The following is a 21,119-nucleotide window of genomic DNA, read 5'->3' as shown; positions in this document are numbered from 1 at the left end:
TTTAGAAGTTGGCCGAAATTGACCGCAAAAAAGTTACCGATATTTCCCCACCACCGGGGGAAATATCGGTAATTTTTTTCAACCTAAAAAAAATCGATGAAAAACGGCCAAACGGCCAGTCGAACATAAATAATCATAATTAGTATAGGTTATAGGGATTATCCACAAAAAGTTTCATAATGATCAGACTATTCCTTCTATGTTAAAAATGAATTTTTTTGAAAGACGCGAATTTTCGATTTTTTTTCTCGAAAATTTTTTTTTTTTAAACTTAAAATTAATATAAGAAAAAAACGTATTTTATTACTTTTTAGGCCTGATCCTAAAAAAGCTCACATTGAACTATAGATTTAGCCCAAAAAACATGAAAATTGATTAAAAATTGACCTCAAAAATTGAATTTGAAGCAAAAGTGTCATCTTTGCAAAATATCTTGACTACATTTTAACCTTAAAAAAATCGATGAAAAAAGGCCAAACAACCAAACAAGCGTAATAAATCATAATTAGTATAGGTGATTGGGATTAACCACAAAAAAATTCATAAAGATCGGACTATTCCTCCTATGTCAAAAATATTTTTTTTTTCAAAGGACCAGAAATTTTGATTTTTTCCTGGCAAAATTTTGATTCAAAAAATAAAATTATTTTTTTTTTGTTTTTTATCTGTTCTTTTCATTTTTAGGCCTAATTCTTAAAAAGTCCATATGAAATATTAGATTTGACAAAAGAAAACATGAAAACATGACCTTAAAAGTTGAATTTTAATTTCTTTTGAAATTACCGATTTTTCCCCCGGCGCCAACTTTGGTCATTTTTGAAAAAAATATTAACCCGATTTTAAAGCTCTCAACGGATTTGGAAAAAGCGGGCAATTTCTAGTTCAAAAAGTTTTTCAGATCAGCTCTAGGTCTTACCAATTTTTGTGTAGGTCGATCTTTACACACCTACTAAAAAATTTTTGGAAAAAAAAATTTTTCGTCCGACTTTGAGACCCAATAAGTACCCTTAATATTCATCTCACAAAAAATTCATTTTATACTTTTTTGTAGGCAATTTAATAAGGAACAAATTTGTTTTTTATGTTTTTTTCTGTCATTTGAAAGGAACATGGAGAAAAAGGTCATTTAATGAAGGTAGGTCGAAATTACCGAGAATAGCCCCTTACCGAAACTTCCCCCCCCTTACCCTATAAAAGTAGAAGGATGTGTGTCTTTTTGTTAAGTAACAATAGTTTTTCAGTTTATTATATTGAAATAGACCGTTGCCAAATTATATTATTACTTTAAAAAATCACTTTTAGCTAATCTGGAGCCGGAGCCGCTTTTAACGAAAAATACGGCTCCGGCTCCACCAAAAATGTTGCTGCTCACGGCTACGGCTCCAAAACATTGTTCTTTTACTTTATCATGTATTTAGAAGAAAATATTGAAGACTTATGTTAAAAAAAATATTGAAGACTTATGTTAAAAAAAATATTGAAGACTTATGTTAAAAAAAAAATATTGAAGACTTATGTTAAAAAAAAAATATTAAAGACTTATGTTAAGATATAAAATGTACTACCTAAACATACTATTTTACAATGGTATAAATGTAAAAAATAACTGATTTTTCAGATATAGCCATAATGTTATTACGTTTAGTCAAGCCTGTACTAATTCTGCCAGTCAGAAAGAGGGAGGTCATTTTCTAGTAAATCCCGTAAAGGTGTGTGTTATAAGGCCTAAAAATAGTAGTAGAACGATAAGGTGCTCTATATATTTGTATTCCCTATTGAATAGAACAATAGGGAAATTTTTTTTTTTTTTTGATAACCATACCTGGAATATCTTTAAAAAATACGAAATTTCTATCAAACGCTTTGTTTGGCTCAAACTGACAAAAATAAAAAAAAAATATAATTATAATAATAATGTTTTCTATAGGTACAAGGTAAAGGTTAAGAACAATCTATACCATTAAACAAAGGAAGAAGTCATTCTTTACAGGTTGATTTATTATAATTATATTTTTTTTTATCTGTGTCAGTTTGAGCCAAACAAAGCGTTTGATAGAAATTTCTCATTTTTAAAGATATTCCAGGAAAGGTTATCAAAAAAAAAAAAAAATTTCTTCCCTATTGTTCTATTCAATAGGGAATACAAATATATAGAGCACCTTATCGTTCTACTACTATTTTTAGGCCTTATAACACACACCTTTACGGGATTTACTAGAAAATGACCTCCCTCTTTAACTAAAAAGCCTAAAAGTATAATTTCTAATTTAAATTACTTCAAGTCTGCTAATTCAGATGGACCTCCATTCACCCATTTTGTTCAGATAGGTAAGATTCAGGTTAATTTTCCAGGAAGGTTCTGCCAGGGATATAATGAGATATGACAATGGTCGATAAATTGATGCACATTCCCAATGATTTTGCATTAAATTACCCCTTCTGTAGATTGCATATGGGTTATAACGTTTGGACACTCAACTAAAGGAACCAACCCATCAACTTTTTTTATTTTTAGGAGTTATGACTTAATTTTTCCTTTTTCGAAATGGGATTACATGTATTTTAAGGGGAAAATTTAAAAATATAATCTATTTCATCAATTCTACTGTTGTTTTACCAAGATATGCAAATTTTTGATAAAAAATCGTATTTTTTTACTCAACGCAGGGAGAGAGAAATTCAGACATATTGCTCAAAAATTTGAAAATTTGAAGTGTAAGTAATACTCGAGTTACATGAAATCTAAAATATGTTTTGGAAAGGTCTTAAAAATGTCTAAAACATTTGGTTTAAATTTAGAAAATATTGCGCACCCCCAAGCTGCCAGGGGGGAAAAACTGAAACGGTGAGAAAAAGTATGCCTCATACGGGGTGAAATGGGGTGAACTTCCCACGGATAAAATCAGATGAAATTTTGAAATTTATTAAGCATGTCTTGTTGCCGCGTTTTGCTGCGTAAAAGGTAGCACTATTTTTGGGCTTATAGTAACCGCTCAAAAATACCTTATATTTAAGGACTTAATTAAATATTAATTTATTTTTTATAAAAAAAAACAATAAATAAGGCCATAAATAAATTATTTATGCAAAAAAATTATTAATTTATCTTAAAGGGCGAATATAGTTTCAATATGATATGAGCTTATATGAAAGGTGCCATTACATACTTTAAAATATCTATGTTAAATTTAAAAAATCAAAAAATCCTTAAGTTGATTTTGCAATTTTTGCTTTACTTCAACATATGATAAATGAGAAAGTCAACAATATCGTTTATTTTACCCCTTTACAAGACTTTTTTTGACTAGTTTTCTTAAGTTTAATTGATTATTACATTGGCATGCATCTTAATTGATAATTAAAGTGTTTATTTTCTTATATTATATACTATTTTATTGATTTTTTAAAAAGCATAAAATAATTTGCGTCAATTTGCGTCCGGAGTAATTACTAGGGTAAATAAAGTTTAAAGTTTTTTTTTCTGTATAAAGATCAATGATTAATTCTTGATGATATAATTACCCTAGTACGCATTTTTCAACACACACACACACAAACGCACCGATTGCCAGATTTTCTCCAGAAAAAAATATAGGAAAAAAAACACTATTCACCTATTATTTTTGTCCTCTTTAAATTAATTATAACAATTACCATATAATTTTTATACTTACATGAAATAAAATTTCTCCTGTAAAGGTTTTTTTTTTTAAATAAAATTCATATACTTTACACTTTGTTGGGGAATATTGTCAAGGAAGAAACAATCCACAATACAAGAAAATAGATTGATAACTGGTTTCCACTTTTATTACGACTATCATTTAACGAAAGCTTTTTAATTCAACCTTAAATCGAAGCCATGTGTGATGCTAGGGTGTTTGGAGTTCTTAGGGAACCACACTTATTACATAAATTTATCCTGAGAATGTTCAGGTTTTAAGCTATAACAGACTTATACATTTGGATATGTCAATATCTTAAAGTTACTTATAATCTATGGAATTGCACGGTTTTTTTGAGCCCATATTATATTCAACCTATATTCGCCCTTTAAATAAGACCAAAGATATGATGTTTTTAACACCTACTAAAAGGATTAATTTTGTCGGGATTTGGGCGAAATATCGCTTTGACTAAAGTTATTTACAAAAGATACACTACACTACGCTGCAGGGCCACAGTGTATATAATGTAGATGTTAATTACATTTCATAAATATTATCATATTTGAATGATCATTTGATTATAATTTAGTTCTAAATCCATCTTTTTTATTAGTCCCTATCGTAAGGGACGTTTTGTCGTATTTTCACAGAAGCTTTTGTTAGGTTATTATAATTTTAGGTTAATTTAGGTTAGGTGATTGCCCCAAAGGGTTAGGCTATTTGCACCGCAGGGTTGGAGCCCACCCCCCTCCCCCGCAGGGTCTACAATTAGGAGAAAAGCTACAGTGAAAATACGACAAAACACCCATTATAAGGCGTTGTCACTATATGGACTACTAGCGGCTACGCCCCTAGAGGCCTCTAGGGGGCACTTGAGGAGGAGAGAGTCAAATTTAATAACGCAATTTCTTATTTTGAATTTTAAAAGAAAATTTTTTTTTAAAATTTGGGGGGGGGGCGAAAAAATTTTTTTTTGGGGGGGGGAGGTGCCTCCCCCTCATTTTTAATTTTAGTTAAAAAAAATGTCAAAAAAATTTATTTTTGGGGGGGGGATTTTTTATTTTTTGGGGGGGTTGGGGGTGTCCCACCCTCCAAAAAAATAGTTATAAACCTTCCCGGGACCTATGAGAAGCTACCCTGTTAAGGAGAACCCGATCGGTTCAGCGGTTAGCGAGATCCTTTGGTACAGACACACAGATACACAGACACACAGACATCCTGTTACTTTAGTATAAGGATACCCCTTTTTATAACATCATTTCACATTTTCATCATCAAAGGGAAAATAAGAAATTGATTGTTTTAAGAAAAGATAGATTGAGATTTTTTACTAATAGACTTTATTTTACTAAACACTTAATAGGTAGGGTAACAATAAACATATTAATAAAAAGCTTATATGAATGATAAGAGAGATATCTTATTTACATATATTATTAAGTATTATCAATGAATTAAAAAACAAACTTATTCCTTAATTTAACGAACTTAAAATTGACAAAAATTGATAATTATTAACTTATTTTCTTTTTTGGGTTTGGGCTTTTTGCATTTAAGAAAAATATTTAGCAATTTTCAACAAATACGCCTCAAAAACCTGTTAATTTCACAGTATACAATTTTGAAAATATTGATTTAACAACACCTAATTCGAAGGTTATTGTTTTGACTAAATAATTTAAATGCAGATAGCTCCAAAATGGCGGACAGCACAGTCAGTATACGAATATAATTAGACCCGCAATTAAAATAGAAAACTACTTAAAAAAAATACACAAGAAATGCACAACACACAAAATCGTGTGCCATTCCTGTGAATTTTTTAATTTAAAAATGATTCTGTTTCTCTCAGATCTTTCAATTATGGTTTCAATGGCATGTGTACACAGAGACTGTGCTTTCAACCCTTTGAGTATGCAAGCTGCATTTAAAGTTATTAAGACAGAATTTATATTTGAATTAATAATAGTTTTACATTAAAATGATTAATCAATAGGTTAATGATTAACTTTTACAATAACTTCTTTTGTATTTGTTATGCTCAGTTAGAAGGGAGAAATAAGATTTAACATGGATGACAACATCCATAAAAGCGAAGCTCTGAAATGGAAGGACAAATGTAGAGTTACAGAACTGAATAAGTATAATATTAATGCATAAGTATAAAGTAGATTTGTTGCAATACTACTTAAATACATGATAATGTTAAGGACATACTTACATTTTTAGGACTTTGTTATAGAGGTGCTCGCTTATAACATTGTACATTATTGTAATAGGAATCAGTATACCAAAAAATCAGATAAATCAGACAATTTTAACTTACAAAAACTTGTTGTCAAAAAAGTGAAAAATCACCATGTTAGAAATGGTCGTAGAGACTTTTTGGTAACGATTAAAGAATATACTGCGCTTTATAAGCCGTGCCCAACTGTTAAAGGAATCATCATGCAAAGTTTGCAATCTATTACAAGATAATTCTAACCTGTTATAATTCTAACTGACAGAGGACGTACGAACCAACCCAAATTAATGAATCACTTGTTTGATATATCTATATAAATTATCTGTTGTGCTCAAACTCATCTTCAATTTTATAAGCAAGATGAGCAAAAAATTTCCTAACTTTAATTGAAACCATTTCTACAAATCCAAATATAAGTCCAAGTATTCCAAGTGCTGTGCAGGAAAAGAAGAAAGCATAAGATCTTTCTGGCATTCCCACATATTTTTTATGTTTGATGCGATCTATTTCATATAGATTAACAAACTTGGATGTAGTTGAGATGGAATATGTTATTACACAAACTAGGATCATACCCATAGAAAAACAAAATAGAGTTATTGCAGAATTTTTACGAATCTTCAATATCTTATCAATAGTAACTTTTCCATCTATATTTCTATATAGCAGATTTACTGGATTAATAAAACTATTAATATCAATACAACAACAACATTGTTTGTTTATGATTAATAAAACTGAAATAATTATAAGATTAAAGACAAATGCTAAAAAATAGACACAAGAGAACAATATGAAATTCTCTGTAGCAACTTTATCATAAGTTATCCCAGCAGTTTTAGAATTAACAAAGTTACTAACATAAGTTTGAACAATACCAGGCTGCCATCCAGAGTAACAAAAAATGAAACAAATTACACTATACAGATTTACTACAATTAAAATAGAATAATGCAAAATGTTAAAACAAGCCTGCTTCATAACTTCAAAAGGAGAAATTTCTTTGTTATGATATAATTGAAATAAATTATAATTTGAAAACCCATATAGAATACTAATAAATGAAATACAAATACTAAATATGTCTGTAAATGGGTTAGTAAATATACTTTTCCACTCATTAAAACCATCATTAACTATTTTGAATAGTTGCAGGTGAAGCTGGAACAGACTCTCCCCTGTAATTTCTTCAACCTGCAATCATTTATAAGATACATTAATAAACATTTATGCGAAAGTGATAATATTCTCCAAATTTGAAATATTATTAAATTATGCTCTTATTATTAAATAAAGCCCATTTTTAAACTAATATTTAACCTTAAAATTCCAGAGCATTTTCTTCAGTTCTTCATTCTTAGGATTCCTTAAACTTCTCATGGCATAGTATGGAATAAGGATCTGGCACAGCAGGCACTTAACATACTCTCCCAGAATCCGCCTGGAAGTAGGATTTCTTGCAGTTTTGATCATATTGAACAGGGTGGGTAGAATCAGTACAATCACTAATTATAAGCTATATGATAATATATAAAGGGGGGAGGCGGATGTGCCACTTTTTGAAACCAAAACTAAAAGTCAAATGAACTCAACTAAAAAAAGAGTTACAGGTCTGAGATTTTGCATGGCAGTTGCTTTATAGGGTTACAATATGGAACAGTGAAGAAACGGCGGTTCATCCACCGAAAACCGCCGAGAAATTGAAAAAAAAGTTCGGCGGGAAACGGCGGTTTTCGGCGGTTGCGCCGCCGTTTTTTCACAGTTCCATATTGTACCTCTATAAAGCAACTGCCATGCAAAATCTCAGACCTGTAACTTTTTTTAGTTGAGTTCCTTTGTTGACTTTTAGTTTTGGTTTCAAAAAGTGGCACATCCGCCTCCCCCCTTTATTTGGTATTGTTTATGAGGTTGCTATGCTTTTTAAATTTTGCCTAACTATTCCAGATATCATCCCACATGGGACTCAACCCACAGAATTCAGCCAAGACCATCAAATTATTATTGTACATTGTCCTTGCAGAACAAAAATTTAATCAAATGCAATTCTTTAACTGGAAACTTTTCTAACACTAAACTGTTACACTAACCTCTAGACCAATTGTGTAAAGAAATTGTATGCAATTGGCACCGCAGGGTTAGAGCCCCCCCGCAGGGGCTAGAAATAGAGGAAAAGCTACTATAAAAATACGATGAAATGCCCCTTAAGAGTAGTTGCCACGAAAGGGACCATACCCATTTTTTACTGAACTTTTAATTACAACCCTGCGGTTGAGTTCCATGTGGGAACTTCAAATTCTGATTGGTAGGTAATTGAGTGGCCACACTGTTCAAACACAGAATTGTGGATAAACATAGATTTAACATCCATTGTCTAATCCCTTTGGATGCCTGAATTTATTCTCTAATTTTTAACACCCTCTTGCATATCTTTGTGGCCTCTGGTAACTTACTAAGGCCCAAATACACAGTTTCTCATTAATAGTTTATCATAAACTTTCCTGACATATATCCATATTTATCATGTCCTGATTGAAAACTTCCTATAGTAAAGTTGATATCAGTAATAACATCGATGATGGGAAGGATGACACCAACTGTAAACTTAAATAAAAATCCACAACAATTTGCAACCTTTTGACACATCTTTGTGATTTGATCTAAATAAGCACCTAGAAATCTAAAAATTGATCACAAATCTGAAAAAAAAAATATTTACAGTATTTTTTGGTCAGGAATTTGTAATCAACTAAAAGAGACATCCAAGATTTTTTAAAATATAAAGATACAACATCCACAAAGCTCTTCAAATTAACAGGACAGATAAATAAATATAAATAAAAATAGCTACATACCTACTTAGCATTCAACATTCTTTACAAAAAATTATTATAATTATATTCCTAAATGTAGGATGCTAAATATGGACATTTTTACCAGGGCTCAGCAGCCCGGCCTCAGCGTTTGTGAGCCAAAAATAAAAAAATGAAAAGATGGAATGTCTGTTTAGGAAAATGTTTATACATCCAGCTGAATTTTAAAACTATAACATGCCAATTTCAATTAGGCTGCAGAGCCCTGATTTTTATATTTTAAGACTTAATTATTGATAATCTCTATTACAGTTACTAACTATAACATAAAAAAAACACCAAAAACTACCGACATCACCCTTCCTTACCCTGCAGAGTTACAATATATCTTTTCTACAAATTTAATAATCATAGACATGCAGTGAAATGACTATGGGGGTAAATTTATCTTCTCCACCCATATTAGGTATATGCCCTTTTTAATTTTGAAAATAATGGGGAGGTAAATCAATAGTAGATTGATTTAAGCACAATTATCAATTATTAGATCATTTTTAAAGAAGTAAACATAATAACACCACTTAAATAACTGATCCAACTAACTCTCTCTTTTGCCCCCGGCAAAAAATACTTGATAAATTATTAATGGGTGGATAAGCGTATTGTGTTGTGATTACAGTAGATTGTATATTTGTTTATATCTAAAAAGTTGTGTGAATATCTTTGATTAAGTATCTGTAGGCACCAACAAAACATTTTTGGTTCAGTAACCCCAGGGAAGGAAATGACAATGATAACTAAAATCAATTAATATCCTTTCTTTTCTTACAGGAATAATTTTGTAGATTTAAAATAGGCCGAAGATTATTTATTTTTATTTGATCTATCCCAGTATCCCTGCATGTATTCAATATCTATATTTATTTTAGGGGTCGTTTTTCCCCTTAACCCCCCCCCCCCCCCACGGCGGCAATATCAGATTATCTAAGTTAAAGATGAGATCAGAATACATTAAGGAGGAAATTTTGAAAATTTTAGTATTTTTGTTTTATACATAACTAAGCTGTGTATGTGAAGGTGTGTGTATGTAAGTGGGATGGTGGTTGTGTGTTTGTGTGTGTTAATACGCGCATCAAGAGTTTTGTACAGTACAAATTCATATTTTATTGTATATCAAATATCTTTCTATTTATCTATCCATCTACCTAACAATGTATTTTTCTATCTATCCATCCATCAATTTATTTTCTATCTGACCATCATTCTGTAATCCATCTTCATGTGTATCCATATATGTAACCAATAAATTCTTGCCTTTACATTTTTTACCTACTGGTTTTTTCTTTTACCCTGAAACTTTTTAGTTGAAAAAGAATTTTTATTTTGAGCTCTTGCATTGTTTTACATTAATTCCTTATATACAAGTATGTTTGTACGTGTATGTGTTTGTCTGTCTGTACCTAAGGATCTTACTGACTGCTGAACCGATATAGTTGTCCTTTACAGTGAAGCTTTTCATAGTTTCTGGAAACTAATTTTGGTGGAGGGTACCTCCACCCTCCGAAGAGAAATCGCGCCCTGGAAAAGATACCCCCCCCCCCTCAATATTTGTTTTAAAACTAGAATTGCTTTAAGGTGATCCCGTATTAAAAGAGAAAAGTCAGCCTGTACCTATTGAAGAAATTAAGACTGATGCAGTTCAAAATATTATTCAAACAATGGTTTATACTTTAGGTAAACTATGTCATTACCTACTTTTTATTATTGTTGATCTAGGCATATGATTTTTTTTCTGGTAAAAACAAATTTTATTAAAAGCAAAGCTTTTCTATAATTAGGGTCGGTCAGTCAATCCGTCCGTCTTGTCAGTCCGTCCGTTACGGATAGTCTTTTTCGTTAATTTAGGCATGTTGGAATTGTCCTATCAATTTCAAACTTTGCATGATGATTCCTGTAGTAGTTCGGTACGATTTAGTGAGCGTAGCAACTCTATAATCGTTACCAGAATGTCTGTACGTCCATTTAAACACGTTTTTTTTACTTTTTTAATAACAATTTTTAGGTACTTAATAAAATCATCCCCTCGATCTGATTTTCGGATTACTGATTCCAATTACAATAAGGTACAATATTATGAGCGAAGCATCTCTATAATCAAATCCTAAAAATGTCAGTATGTTCTTAAACTGAATTCTGTATTTAAGAAATTTTGCAACAAATTTACTTATAATTTTGTCAAAACTTAAATATTCTTATTTTGTATATTCAGTTCTGACACTCGACAAGTGTTAATGTTCGTCTGTCATACCGTTTCAGAGCTTCGCTATTATGGATGTTGTCATCCTTCGTTTTTTTTATAATTGTATTTAAACGGTTGTCTGTTTGTGTAAGAATTAGCAATGGATATAGGATATACGTGTATATATTGACAGGGTAAAATTTGTCGTTGATTTACCTTGCCAATATGGAACTCATTTATTGTTCATCAAGTAGGCAGTGAGGGTGATGGAGTAAAGTGGGTGGAGGGTTGTATCGTTATTTAAACCAGCTGAGAGTATTACATAATAAGAGCATTTGAATATATCTGGTGCAACATCCAAGAAATAATGTATCGATTGCATTCAACCCCAATGAACGTCAGATGTGCGTTAAACTCCTTTTAATTTGAAATGATCTTTTTTATATATTTTAATTTAAGAGGATTAAGAAATATATCTAAAACAACTAAAATATTTTTTTAATTGTAACTAAATTTTAAAATGTTACATTTATTTTTATTTTAGAAAGATATGACGGAATCGGAATATCAGCTCCTCAAATAGGTGTCCCACTTCATAACACCCCAATTTGAAAGGGGGTGCTGGTGTTAAAAACTATTGTTTGTGGGGGCGATTTCTCTTGCGAGGGTGGTGGTACACTCCCCAAAAACATTTATTAACCTTCGCAGGAACTATGAGAAGTAACATTGTAAACGCGAAAAAGTTCAGCGGTTAGCGAGATCATGTTGTACAGACAGAGACACTCAGACCATGTTACTTTTACATATAAAGTTATAATTTGCTAGATCTCAGTTAGAGGCGTGGTCTGACAAAATGCAGCAGGAGAGAAAAATGGAAGTTATCCCCCTACAGATTTTTATCAATCCAAAAATTTCTGTTCTAGATAATTCTCAGGTTATTTTTATTCTTGTTACGGTTACGCCTCTAGAGACATGATTTGAATAGAGGAGAAGGCGGAGAAGGAGACGATTTTGTATATTTTGATATAGTAAAGTTAGTTAACACTCATCCAATACCATACCTTTTCACAATGGGAATGTCCATGAAACTAAAAATAATTTAAAGGACATTTATAAAAGGCTAAAATTCAGAGAGATAGGGGACAATCGGCTGTTTATTACACTAGTCCACAAAGTTTAATAATAATGTTTTCTTATTCCTTGGCTTAACGACTTTAGTCAATTTTGATTGGTTGGTTAATTAAATTAAACGTTTGAACCAATACTTTTCAGGATGATTTTTGTGTATCATCACCAATTTATCGGCCATAGTCTTATCCCTTAAATTAGTATGTATGTCTAGATAACCCAGAGAGAAGGGTGCTGTAGCTTGCATGGAATGAGTTGTAGAATCCCAAGGAGTTCCTCTATTAAACTCAATGCCTTAGATCATAATAGAATGATTTTGCCCTTTTTTATGTTATAGTTAGGTAGGTATTTATCCTATCGTATTATAGACAGCTTTCTGCGGATATAAAAATGTATAATGATAAGATTTAAACCAATTTTGTTAACAACGAGATCCTGAAGGCAGCACGAGCTAACAAAACTGGTTCTAATATTATGATTGTACATTTTTTTATATTCGTATAAATCTATACTATACGATAAATGGTTTTTCAATATTTTTTTAGTTCTAATCTTCCAATCCAGCGGATATTAATAGAATTCGAAGCCATACTACTCAATGTTAGTGAAGTCCTCTAGCGGCACTTTAAAAAAAATTTTTGTATGAATGTTTTCTTTACCAGGAGCAGTCTTTAGTGGCACTTTAAACTTTTTTTGTATTTATAGCTTAGGGTGATGTCTCGTTGAATGCAATAGTTTACCTTTTTAAATACTATGGAACTATTAACAGAGAGGGAGGGGACATTGCACCGTTTATAACACTATTCCCCAAAGTTTTTAATTTATGTTTTTTTCGTTGGCTTTACAAATTTGGGGACTTTATTGAATTTTAATGGGTTGGTTCATTAGGTAAGTTGTGTGATTAAATGTTTCAATTACTAATTGTAATCTACAAGAAGGGTTATGTTTTATATGGTCAATTCATTGGGGATGTACATCTATTGATAAAAATTAAGATTTTTCTTAAATTGACTAAAAACAGAAACCACCCCTTTGACTTTGAAATAGTTTTTCGCGTGTTTGTGTTGTATTTGGTCAGGTTAGGCAATGTTTTTATTGTGGGTACAGGGTTGCCCGCAAGGCTTCGACAACTCAGGGGTTAGATATAAAGAAAAAACAACCTTCCCCCTTGTTGTGAACAACCCAATCTTTCCAGATTTTGTATAATTTTTGAGGAACACGACGTCCAGAGACGTCATATTTTTCTTTCCCGAAAAAGGGAAGGGGGGAAGAAAAAAAGAGATGGGAGAAAAGGGGGTTTTCTCCATCTCTTTTGAAGAAATTTTCTTCCCCCCTTCCATTTTTCGGGAAAGAAAAATATGACGTCACTGGACGTCGTGTTCCTCAAAAATTATACAAAATCTGGAAAGATTGGGTTGTGTCCCTTGTTGTCAATTTATTAGAAAAATCTCGCTAGGCACCTAGAAATGCATTTTATAGTATTTATTTACTGCAGTTTAGAATGCTTTTTTGTGAAAAATTATGATTGTAACTTTGCATTGCACGTGGTAAATTTCCTTTTTAAAAACTAAGTTATTCTCTTTAGAGCATTTAAGTAAACGAATAGAGGGGCAGGGGTTAGATAATATAGATAATAAATAACTATATGTTCATAGGATGGGGCTCTGTACCGACTTTCAATTGAGTGCTTGAAAATAGGCCTCTAACGTCGGAAATACACAACCAAGTCGCTACAAAAAAGCAGAAAGCAATTTGCTAGCAGACAAAAAAAGGTCCCCGCCACTGGAACTAGGTAGTAGTCTGGGTTATTCATCCATATTTATACATTTAATTTTTAGGCCCACGAATAAGTTTCTTCTTATACCTGCGCTTGGCCCTGCTGATGGGTATGACTTGGTTATCCGGACTGGTGGCTGGTATTGTGGACCTGGAACCTGTCTGGTATGTCTTCCTGGTACTCAATACTTTACAGGTAAAGTATTTTTTCCAGTTAGGCTTTGAAACTGATTGATATCCGTTAGATTAGAACCGATTCTCTGCTATACTAATAAATCATATGTTTAATGATAATTGAAATAAAAATCATAAAATTTATATCAATTTCAGCAGCTCTGACCTTCGGCCTCTCTATAATTATATGAGGAATCTAAATATATTATGCCTAGGTATTCTCTCACTCTTTTTGTTGTTTTGCTAAAATAAAACTATATTTTAGGGTCTGTTCATCCTGTTGTTCTTCACCTGTTCCAAGAAAGTGGTGAACTCAGTGAAGGAGAGACTCACCCCCGCCACCTCGGACACAGACTCGTCCCTGTGGAAGTGGAAAATCCAGGACAACGGTAGCAGCGGCAGCGGCAGTGGGGCCAGCAGCGATTCTGCGGACTCGAACCTGTCAGTGTCGGGCCTGGCCAAACATAGGTCAGCCTATGAGCAGTATCATAAATATGATCAGAGATTCTATAGTCCTTAATTTTTTTGTAATTTCTTTATTTTTTTGTATCAAATTAATTAATTGGATATACCTAACGCCTTTATGATTAAAACTATTATAATTTAAATTTGTCAAAATTTTCTAAAAAACATTTTATAAACTTTATATTATGGAAATTAAATTATTAGAAATGATGTTTATTTAATTATATTCAATCAAGCACAAAAAACTAGTTACTGCCTTAAGTTTATAAAAGCTCCAAATCTAAAAACTGCCTTTTCTAACGATTCTGCGAATTGTTCAATAATTTTTTTACTTCATAAACAACCTATCAGAAAATTTAAAATGTAAGAATATGTTATAATAGTTATTTATAGCATCGTATTAAAGACAGCTTTCCTCGGATATAAGGATGAAAAATTATAAAATTTAAACCAGTTTTATTAATCCTGGGGATCTGAAGGCCCTGACTAACAAATGATATTAAATTTTATAATCTCTATTTCAATATTAGTGGAAAATGTCATAGTTGTAAACCGGTTCTTATCCAGCGGATATTTATCGGTTTCAAAGTTATACTGGAAAAATATGTTTATTTTTTACAAGTGTGATTTATAGAGTTATAGGTATAGCCAGGATGGCAAATGATATTGATAGGAAAAAATATTCAAAAACAATTTAAAAGTACATTTTTGAACGTAACTTGACAAATGTCTAAAAAATCAGCCATGTGAATTTATTAAAATGAGGGATTTTCCATCTCTTTTTTTTGGTTTCTTTCCCACTTCTGCTTTCATAACGTCACATGGCTGATTTTCGAGACACTTTGTCCAGTACTTTTGGAACTATTTTGTATTTAATTTTATCCACTATGTTTAGCTGAGTTTATTGTATATTCTTTTATTATAATAATTCAAATAATGTGCAATTTAACGTTTAGTCAATTTTATTAGTTTGTATTTTTTACCATGACAGTTTCTTCGTATTAATTTGTGTTTAGATATTTTCAATTATTATAGCTTTAATAAATAAGACTAAATTTAATAATATATTTAATTATATTAGCACAGCTTTTCTATAATTGAGATATATCTGTGAGAATCTGTATTACTTGGATGTTGCACCAGGAGATTATCATGTACTCTGATAAAGTGATTTTCGCAGCTGGATAAAATAAAGATATTTAGGGGGGGGCAAAATTTTTCAAAAAGTGCTTTGCACGCCACTGATCTACAGGAAGGTAATTTTGTGTATAACAATTGGCAATCATCTTATTCCTTAGATATTTGATTTTTGGAGCATTCTGTTTGACTATAAGACAACAAATGTCGTCTTATTTTAGAATCTGACAGAAAATAAACATTCTCACATAAACGACCCCTTAAATTGTGGATGTAAATATTCTTTTTTTCTCCCTGAGGTAGTCATTTATTTCTCCGAGGTAGTCATTTTTTTCTCTGGTATCATTTTTATCCCCGAGGTAGTCATTTTTTTCCCCGAGCATGGCAACCGGTGAACAGAATCTCAGTTCTGCACCACAAGCCTCGCACGACTGAAGTTCCTATGTCTATACAGTCATATTTATATGAAAATCTGAGAAAATATTTTTAGAAGATTTTTGAATTTTTTTTTGAAGATTTTAAATTTTTTTTTTGGAAGATTTTAGAATTTTTATTAATTACTTAAAGAAAGCATAATTACCTCGGGGAAAAAAAATGACTACTTTGGAGAAATAAATGAAAATTAAAAACCAAAATTAAACCACATTTTAGCATAAAACTGAGTTTTTGTTTAAATAAGAATGATAAAAATAAATGATGAGCTATCGCTCCATCATTTATTCCCTCGGGCAAAAAAATATTCATTCCTAAACAAAAAACTGTATAGGAATTAGATCAAATTTTTTTGTCTAATTTTGATACTGTAAGATTTGTTATTAAAGGAAGCCTGCAGGAAATACACAGCTCCAACGACTGAAACAATGCAACAAGTAGACCCAATACCCAAAAATTGTAGCCTTCACCTTTACAGAAAAGTTATAGGTACCTATTTAAAAAAGATATATAGGTATAATCCTCATATGTTTTTTTTCAATTTTGAAAATAAGCTTATATTATTTCTTCTAGCTGGTGTAATTTATTATTGAAATTTATGATATGAGGGATGGAAGATTTTAACTTCCTAAATGTCATTTTAAGATGCCCATAACTTTTTATCATTGAATCTGGATGCTTCAAATTTGGTTATTGTGTAATATACTTGTGGGATGGTTTTAGTAGTTAGAGCCTTGTTTAACCTGCAGGCTTCCTTTAAGGGCTTGCATGTTCATACATCATGCTATAGTATTATTCTAGACATGTTTCGTGTTTCTGCTCTCAAATATCTTTATTTCTCTTATAAAAATGAATAAAATAAATTGCAGATCTTAAATGTTCATTTATGAATAATATTTTTAAAATATTTATAAATAGGACAATAGAGGATAAATTGTCTTGAAATATATGAACTAAATTATCCTTTACTAGCAACTACGCCCCAAGAGACCTCTAAGGGTACTTGAGAAGGAAGAGTCAAATTTGATATCCCAATTCAATATTTTAGATTTTAAAAGAAAAAGTAAAAAAAAAGAATTTTTGGGAGGAAATTTTTTTCTAGGGGCAATTTTTCTTGGGAGGGTGGTGGTACTCTCCCCCAAAATAGTTATAAACCTTCCCGGGACCTATGAGAAGCTACCCTGTAAAGGAGAACCCGATCGGTTCAGCGGTTAGCAAGATCTTTCGGTTCAGACAGACACACAAACAGACAGACATCCTGTTTCTTTATTATAAGGATTTAAATTAAGATTATTGGTGGATAAATTTGAACACTTTAACATTGGATAACCAAGCCGTGGCAACGCCCCTTAAGGCGCGATTCGTCGTATTTTTGAAATGGCTTTTTATAGGTTAGGTTAGGTGATTGCCCCACAGGGTTAGACAATTGGCCCCGCAGATGCTAGAAATAGGAGAAAAGCTACTGTGAAAAATACAAAGAATCGCCCCTTAAGGTACGTTGCCACGAAAGGAACTATACCCCCAAACCGATATACAATATTAACCCCCAAAGTTTTAAGAAAACGAATGGAAAATTGTGTTTACAAACAATATATTGTACCTACCAATCCCTCTATTACGGGATAAAACAATGGACAATAAATTTATAGAATAGATGTGTAAACAGATTACTAAATGCTTTCCAATTGCAAGGACCTAAAATTCAGCAGACGAGACATAATTTCATTAAACTTTCTAAATTCAGCTGTTTTATGCTTCCTTTTTCTTTTTGAAAAGAAAGGGACAATTTTAATAAAAAAATGTCATTTCTGTGTAAAGTGAAGTCTTTAAAACTACCATTATCTATTTCTCACATCTAGGCTCCTGACTATAAAATTATAATCATAATCATCTTTTCCGATTTACACTACTGCATTTTTAAATCTAGTTATTTGTGACTAACCAAATTTTTTTCTAATTGTGTGAATATTTTCTTGCAAATCAAGTTTTTAGTGACATCTAGCGACAAATAACAATAGAACTAATATGTTGCAGATGTTCCCAAATTAAATTTTTGCCTGAATTTACGTTGTTTTCAATTATTTTTCTGTAAAGGGTTGAACTCTCCCTGAGGTGGTGGCAAATTAACTATGTTCTTATTTTAAGTAATTGGGTTATTGTCAGTTTGAACTCTCCCTGAGGTGTTGGCAAATTAACTATGTTCTTATTTTAAGTAATTGGGTTATTGTCAGTTTTATGAGATCAATAGATAATTTTAAAAATATTTTGCAGCAAATGAAAATGCAAAACAAATTTAACTATTTAAATAACTTATACATAGATATTCAAACAAAAACAAAGCGTTTGGGAAACGCCCAGACAATGTAAGCCATGGGCCGACCGCCGTGGTCAGCAACCGACAGCGCAACCAACCGACCACCATACCTGCCAAAATAGTCTGTCCTCAAATATCTATAGTCAAATGTGTCACTTTTCAAAATCTTTTAAAATCTCTCCTTTCTCTCTTTCTTTCTTTCTTTCCTTTGTTTCTTTCTTTCTTTATCAACACCACACTTAAAGAACATTAACGATAAAATGATGTATCTTAAGTAATATGGGATTCTTTTAACTTTTATTTTCTTTCTTGCAAATTTAAACCAAAGATCAGTTTTCTTGTTATTGCAGATAGAATTTAGCAAAGAAATACCTGTCAAGCAAATATCATAATTTTCTTTTAAGTAAACTTATAAATATATTCATTTATTCTCACAACGTCGTCAGGGATGTAGGAATAATTTACTAGGTTGAGTGAAGGTTGAGTGAAGGTTTAATCGGTACCAAGGAATTTGTGGGAATATATCCCACGGGACAATATTAACTCATTTCTTCAATCATTTAATCTAGGGAAAGATAGGCCGGTGTGAGCAACAGGTTTTTATAACGGAAATAAAAACATAGGTAACCTCTATGGCACTGGTAACCTAATTGTACCGGTCTTATTTTTTGAAACCCTGTAGAGATTCCGGTGGAGCACCCGTCATAGCAGTATATTTAGCATACTTAGTGTTATTTATTCATGTGTCTTTAATGTAATACACAACTATTCATATTATAACTATGTTTTTCTAAGCTCAGGAACGACTTGGTAAGCGCCGCGACGATCAGCGGTTCAACAACCCCGGCTGGGGTTAAGCCATTTACTCGTACCTAAGCTTGCTCAGAGTTCAATTCTTAAAAAAATCTTATAGCAAATAAATAAAATGTAGGTGAACGGGAAAGAGTTGTTCACTACAGCCCTGAGCTAGGTCCATATGTTTTTAAACTTTGTAATTAAACTCTTAAATAAGTTGCAATATAATAAATCAATATTATTGTACCTATGATATGATGAAAGAGATATAATAATTTAATAAATGAATATGCAATCTTTTTCAGGAAAGAAATCTTAGTATATTTTGTTAATATGCAATCTCTTTTAGGAAGAAATCTATAGTAAAAATTGTAACTTAACTAGTAATCGCCCTATATTATATGCACCTTAGAGGAAATAAATTCTTATCTTATCTTATCTAAAGGGGTCTTTACCCCTTTAGACTTTAAAACCTCTTATTTTATTTTATATTCCAAACGTTTTTTAAAAATACGTTAGATTACCCTCAAGAAAGTATGGAACCCCACATTCAAAGTAAAAAGCTTGGGCGTCCTTGAGTTCACATTAGTTTACAATTTGCTTTATGTTCTTTTGCCGGCACCCGGCTATATATACATTTTTGAAAGATTCAGCTGAAACCAATGACCCAACCCACAAACAGTACAAGGCCCTTGAAAAAGGAAACGGGTTACACAGCTATTTATCACTCTATACATATTACTTTAATCAATGGACGAAAAATTTACACGAATAATCACCCCTTCTCTACATTATAATTAACTAGCGGCATCGCCCATAGCCTCTAGGGGTTTTGCCCCGGCCAAGAGGTAATTTTAAAAAAAATAAAGTATTTCTGGTGCTGCCATTTTTTGTGAAGTAGTTTCCCCAGAAATTTTTTTTTGGGGGGGAATTTCTTTTTGCGGGGTTGGGGGTGTCCCACTCCCCCATAAAATAGCTTAAAACCACCCCAGGACCAGTAGGTATATTCCCTGAAGAGTAGAGCCCAATCGGTTCAGTGGTTAGCGAGATCCTTCGCTACAAACAAACAGACAGACAGACAGACATTGTTCTACTCTGTATTATAGATAGCTTAAAATTTTAAACACTATTCAATCACCATTCAATAGAAGTACCCAAAGTTTTTGAGCCAGTTTATACCATAACGTGGAAATAAAACTTCATCTGTCAGTTAAATTTATTTATCAATGTCCACTCCCTCCCTACTATAATATGCACAATCAAAATGGATGTATTATTACTTGGATCGTACACCATATTTTCATGTTATTTAATAAACTCGCAGCGGGCTAAAATAACGGGGAAAAAATCATACCCTCCCCCCTCTTACAAGATAAACGAACTGACCAATAAGAGAGTTTCAAGTTAGCAACCTAACCAAGTTAGCAACACTGTCATAATATCCACGTATATTGATATCCATTGCACTGAACAAAGGCGCACACAACAACACGGGTATACATACACTATACAGAGATTAAATACCAGTTTTCAATACAACATTATCATTATTCGTCGTGAAATTTAAGTTGTCTGCTAGCTCAGTTGTATCTTAGTTGAGAAAACATTTAAGCATTGTATTTTGTGAGAATATTGGTTTAGAAATAGAAAATGTTAAATTTCCTATTGTTACAAATACACTAAAAAAACTAATCTATCTAATGTTTTATTAGTTTTGCTCTCGTATTCATTCGATACAGATTAATATCCGGTGGATGAGAACCGGTTCTCAGCCATACGAACTGGCAATTATCTTATAGTTCTTATTTCATTATTCGTAGAAAATTGTCTGTAATACGATGCTTTACATGATTTTTCAGTTTGGCTGGGAATTGGTTCTAACCCAACGGATATTAATCGGTTTTAAAGCCATACTATAATATTTATTACCATTTGA

At 31.8% G+C, this 21,119-nt stretch overlaps 1 protein-coding gene across 1 annotated transcript; it reads left to right on the top strand.

The window, feature by feature from the left end:
- Positions 1-2,088: 2,088 nt before the first annotated feature.
- LOC145327257 (uncharacterized) lies at positions 2,089-14,868 on the top strand. Its single transcript, XM_080170843.1, has 6 exons — positions 2,089-2,328; positions 10,359-10,457; positions 11,788-11,896; positions 12,305-12,431; positions 13,929-14,062; positions 14,306-14,868. Exons 5-6 carry the CDS (start codon positions 13,973-13,975, stop codon positions 14,558-14,560), a joined length of 345 nt encoding a protein of 114 aa, XP_080026969.1. The 5' UTR covers positions 2,089-2,328; positions 10,359-10,457; positions 11,788-11,896; positions 12,305-12,431; positions 13,929-13,972; the 3' UTR covers positions 14,561-14,868.
- Positions 14,869-21,119: the final 6,251 nt, after the last annotated feature.

Source organism: Acartia tonsa, chromosome 8 (genome assembly GCF_053477335.1).
Source record: "Acartia tonsa isolate MP-2025a chromosome 8, ASM5347733v1, whole genome shotgun sequence".
NCBI lineage: Eukaryota > Metazoa > Arthropoda > Copepoda > Calanoida > Acartiidae > Acartia > Acartia tonsa.
Note: the sequence above shows the minus strand (reverse complement) of the source record. Positions and strands in the feature narration are given on the sequence as shown.

What these genes read in the sequence shown, in the direction of transcription:
- LOC145327257 (XM_080170843.1), top strand. Translation starts at nt 13,973, where the DNA reads ATGGGTATGACTTGGTTATCCGGACTGGTGGCTGGTATTGTGGACCTG. An exon ending in TGGTACTCAATACTTTACAG is followed by an intron (nt 14,063 to 14,305) that starts GTAAAGTATTTT and finishes ACTATATTTTAG; the next exon opens with GGTCTGTTCATCCTGTTGTT.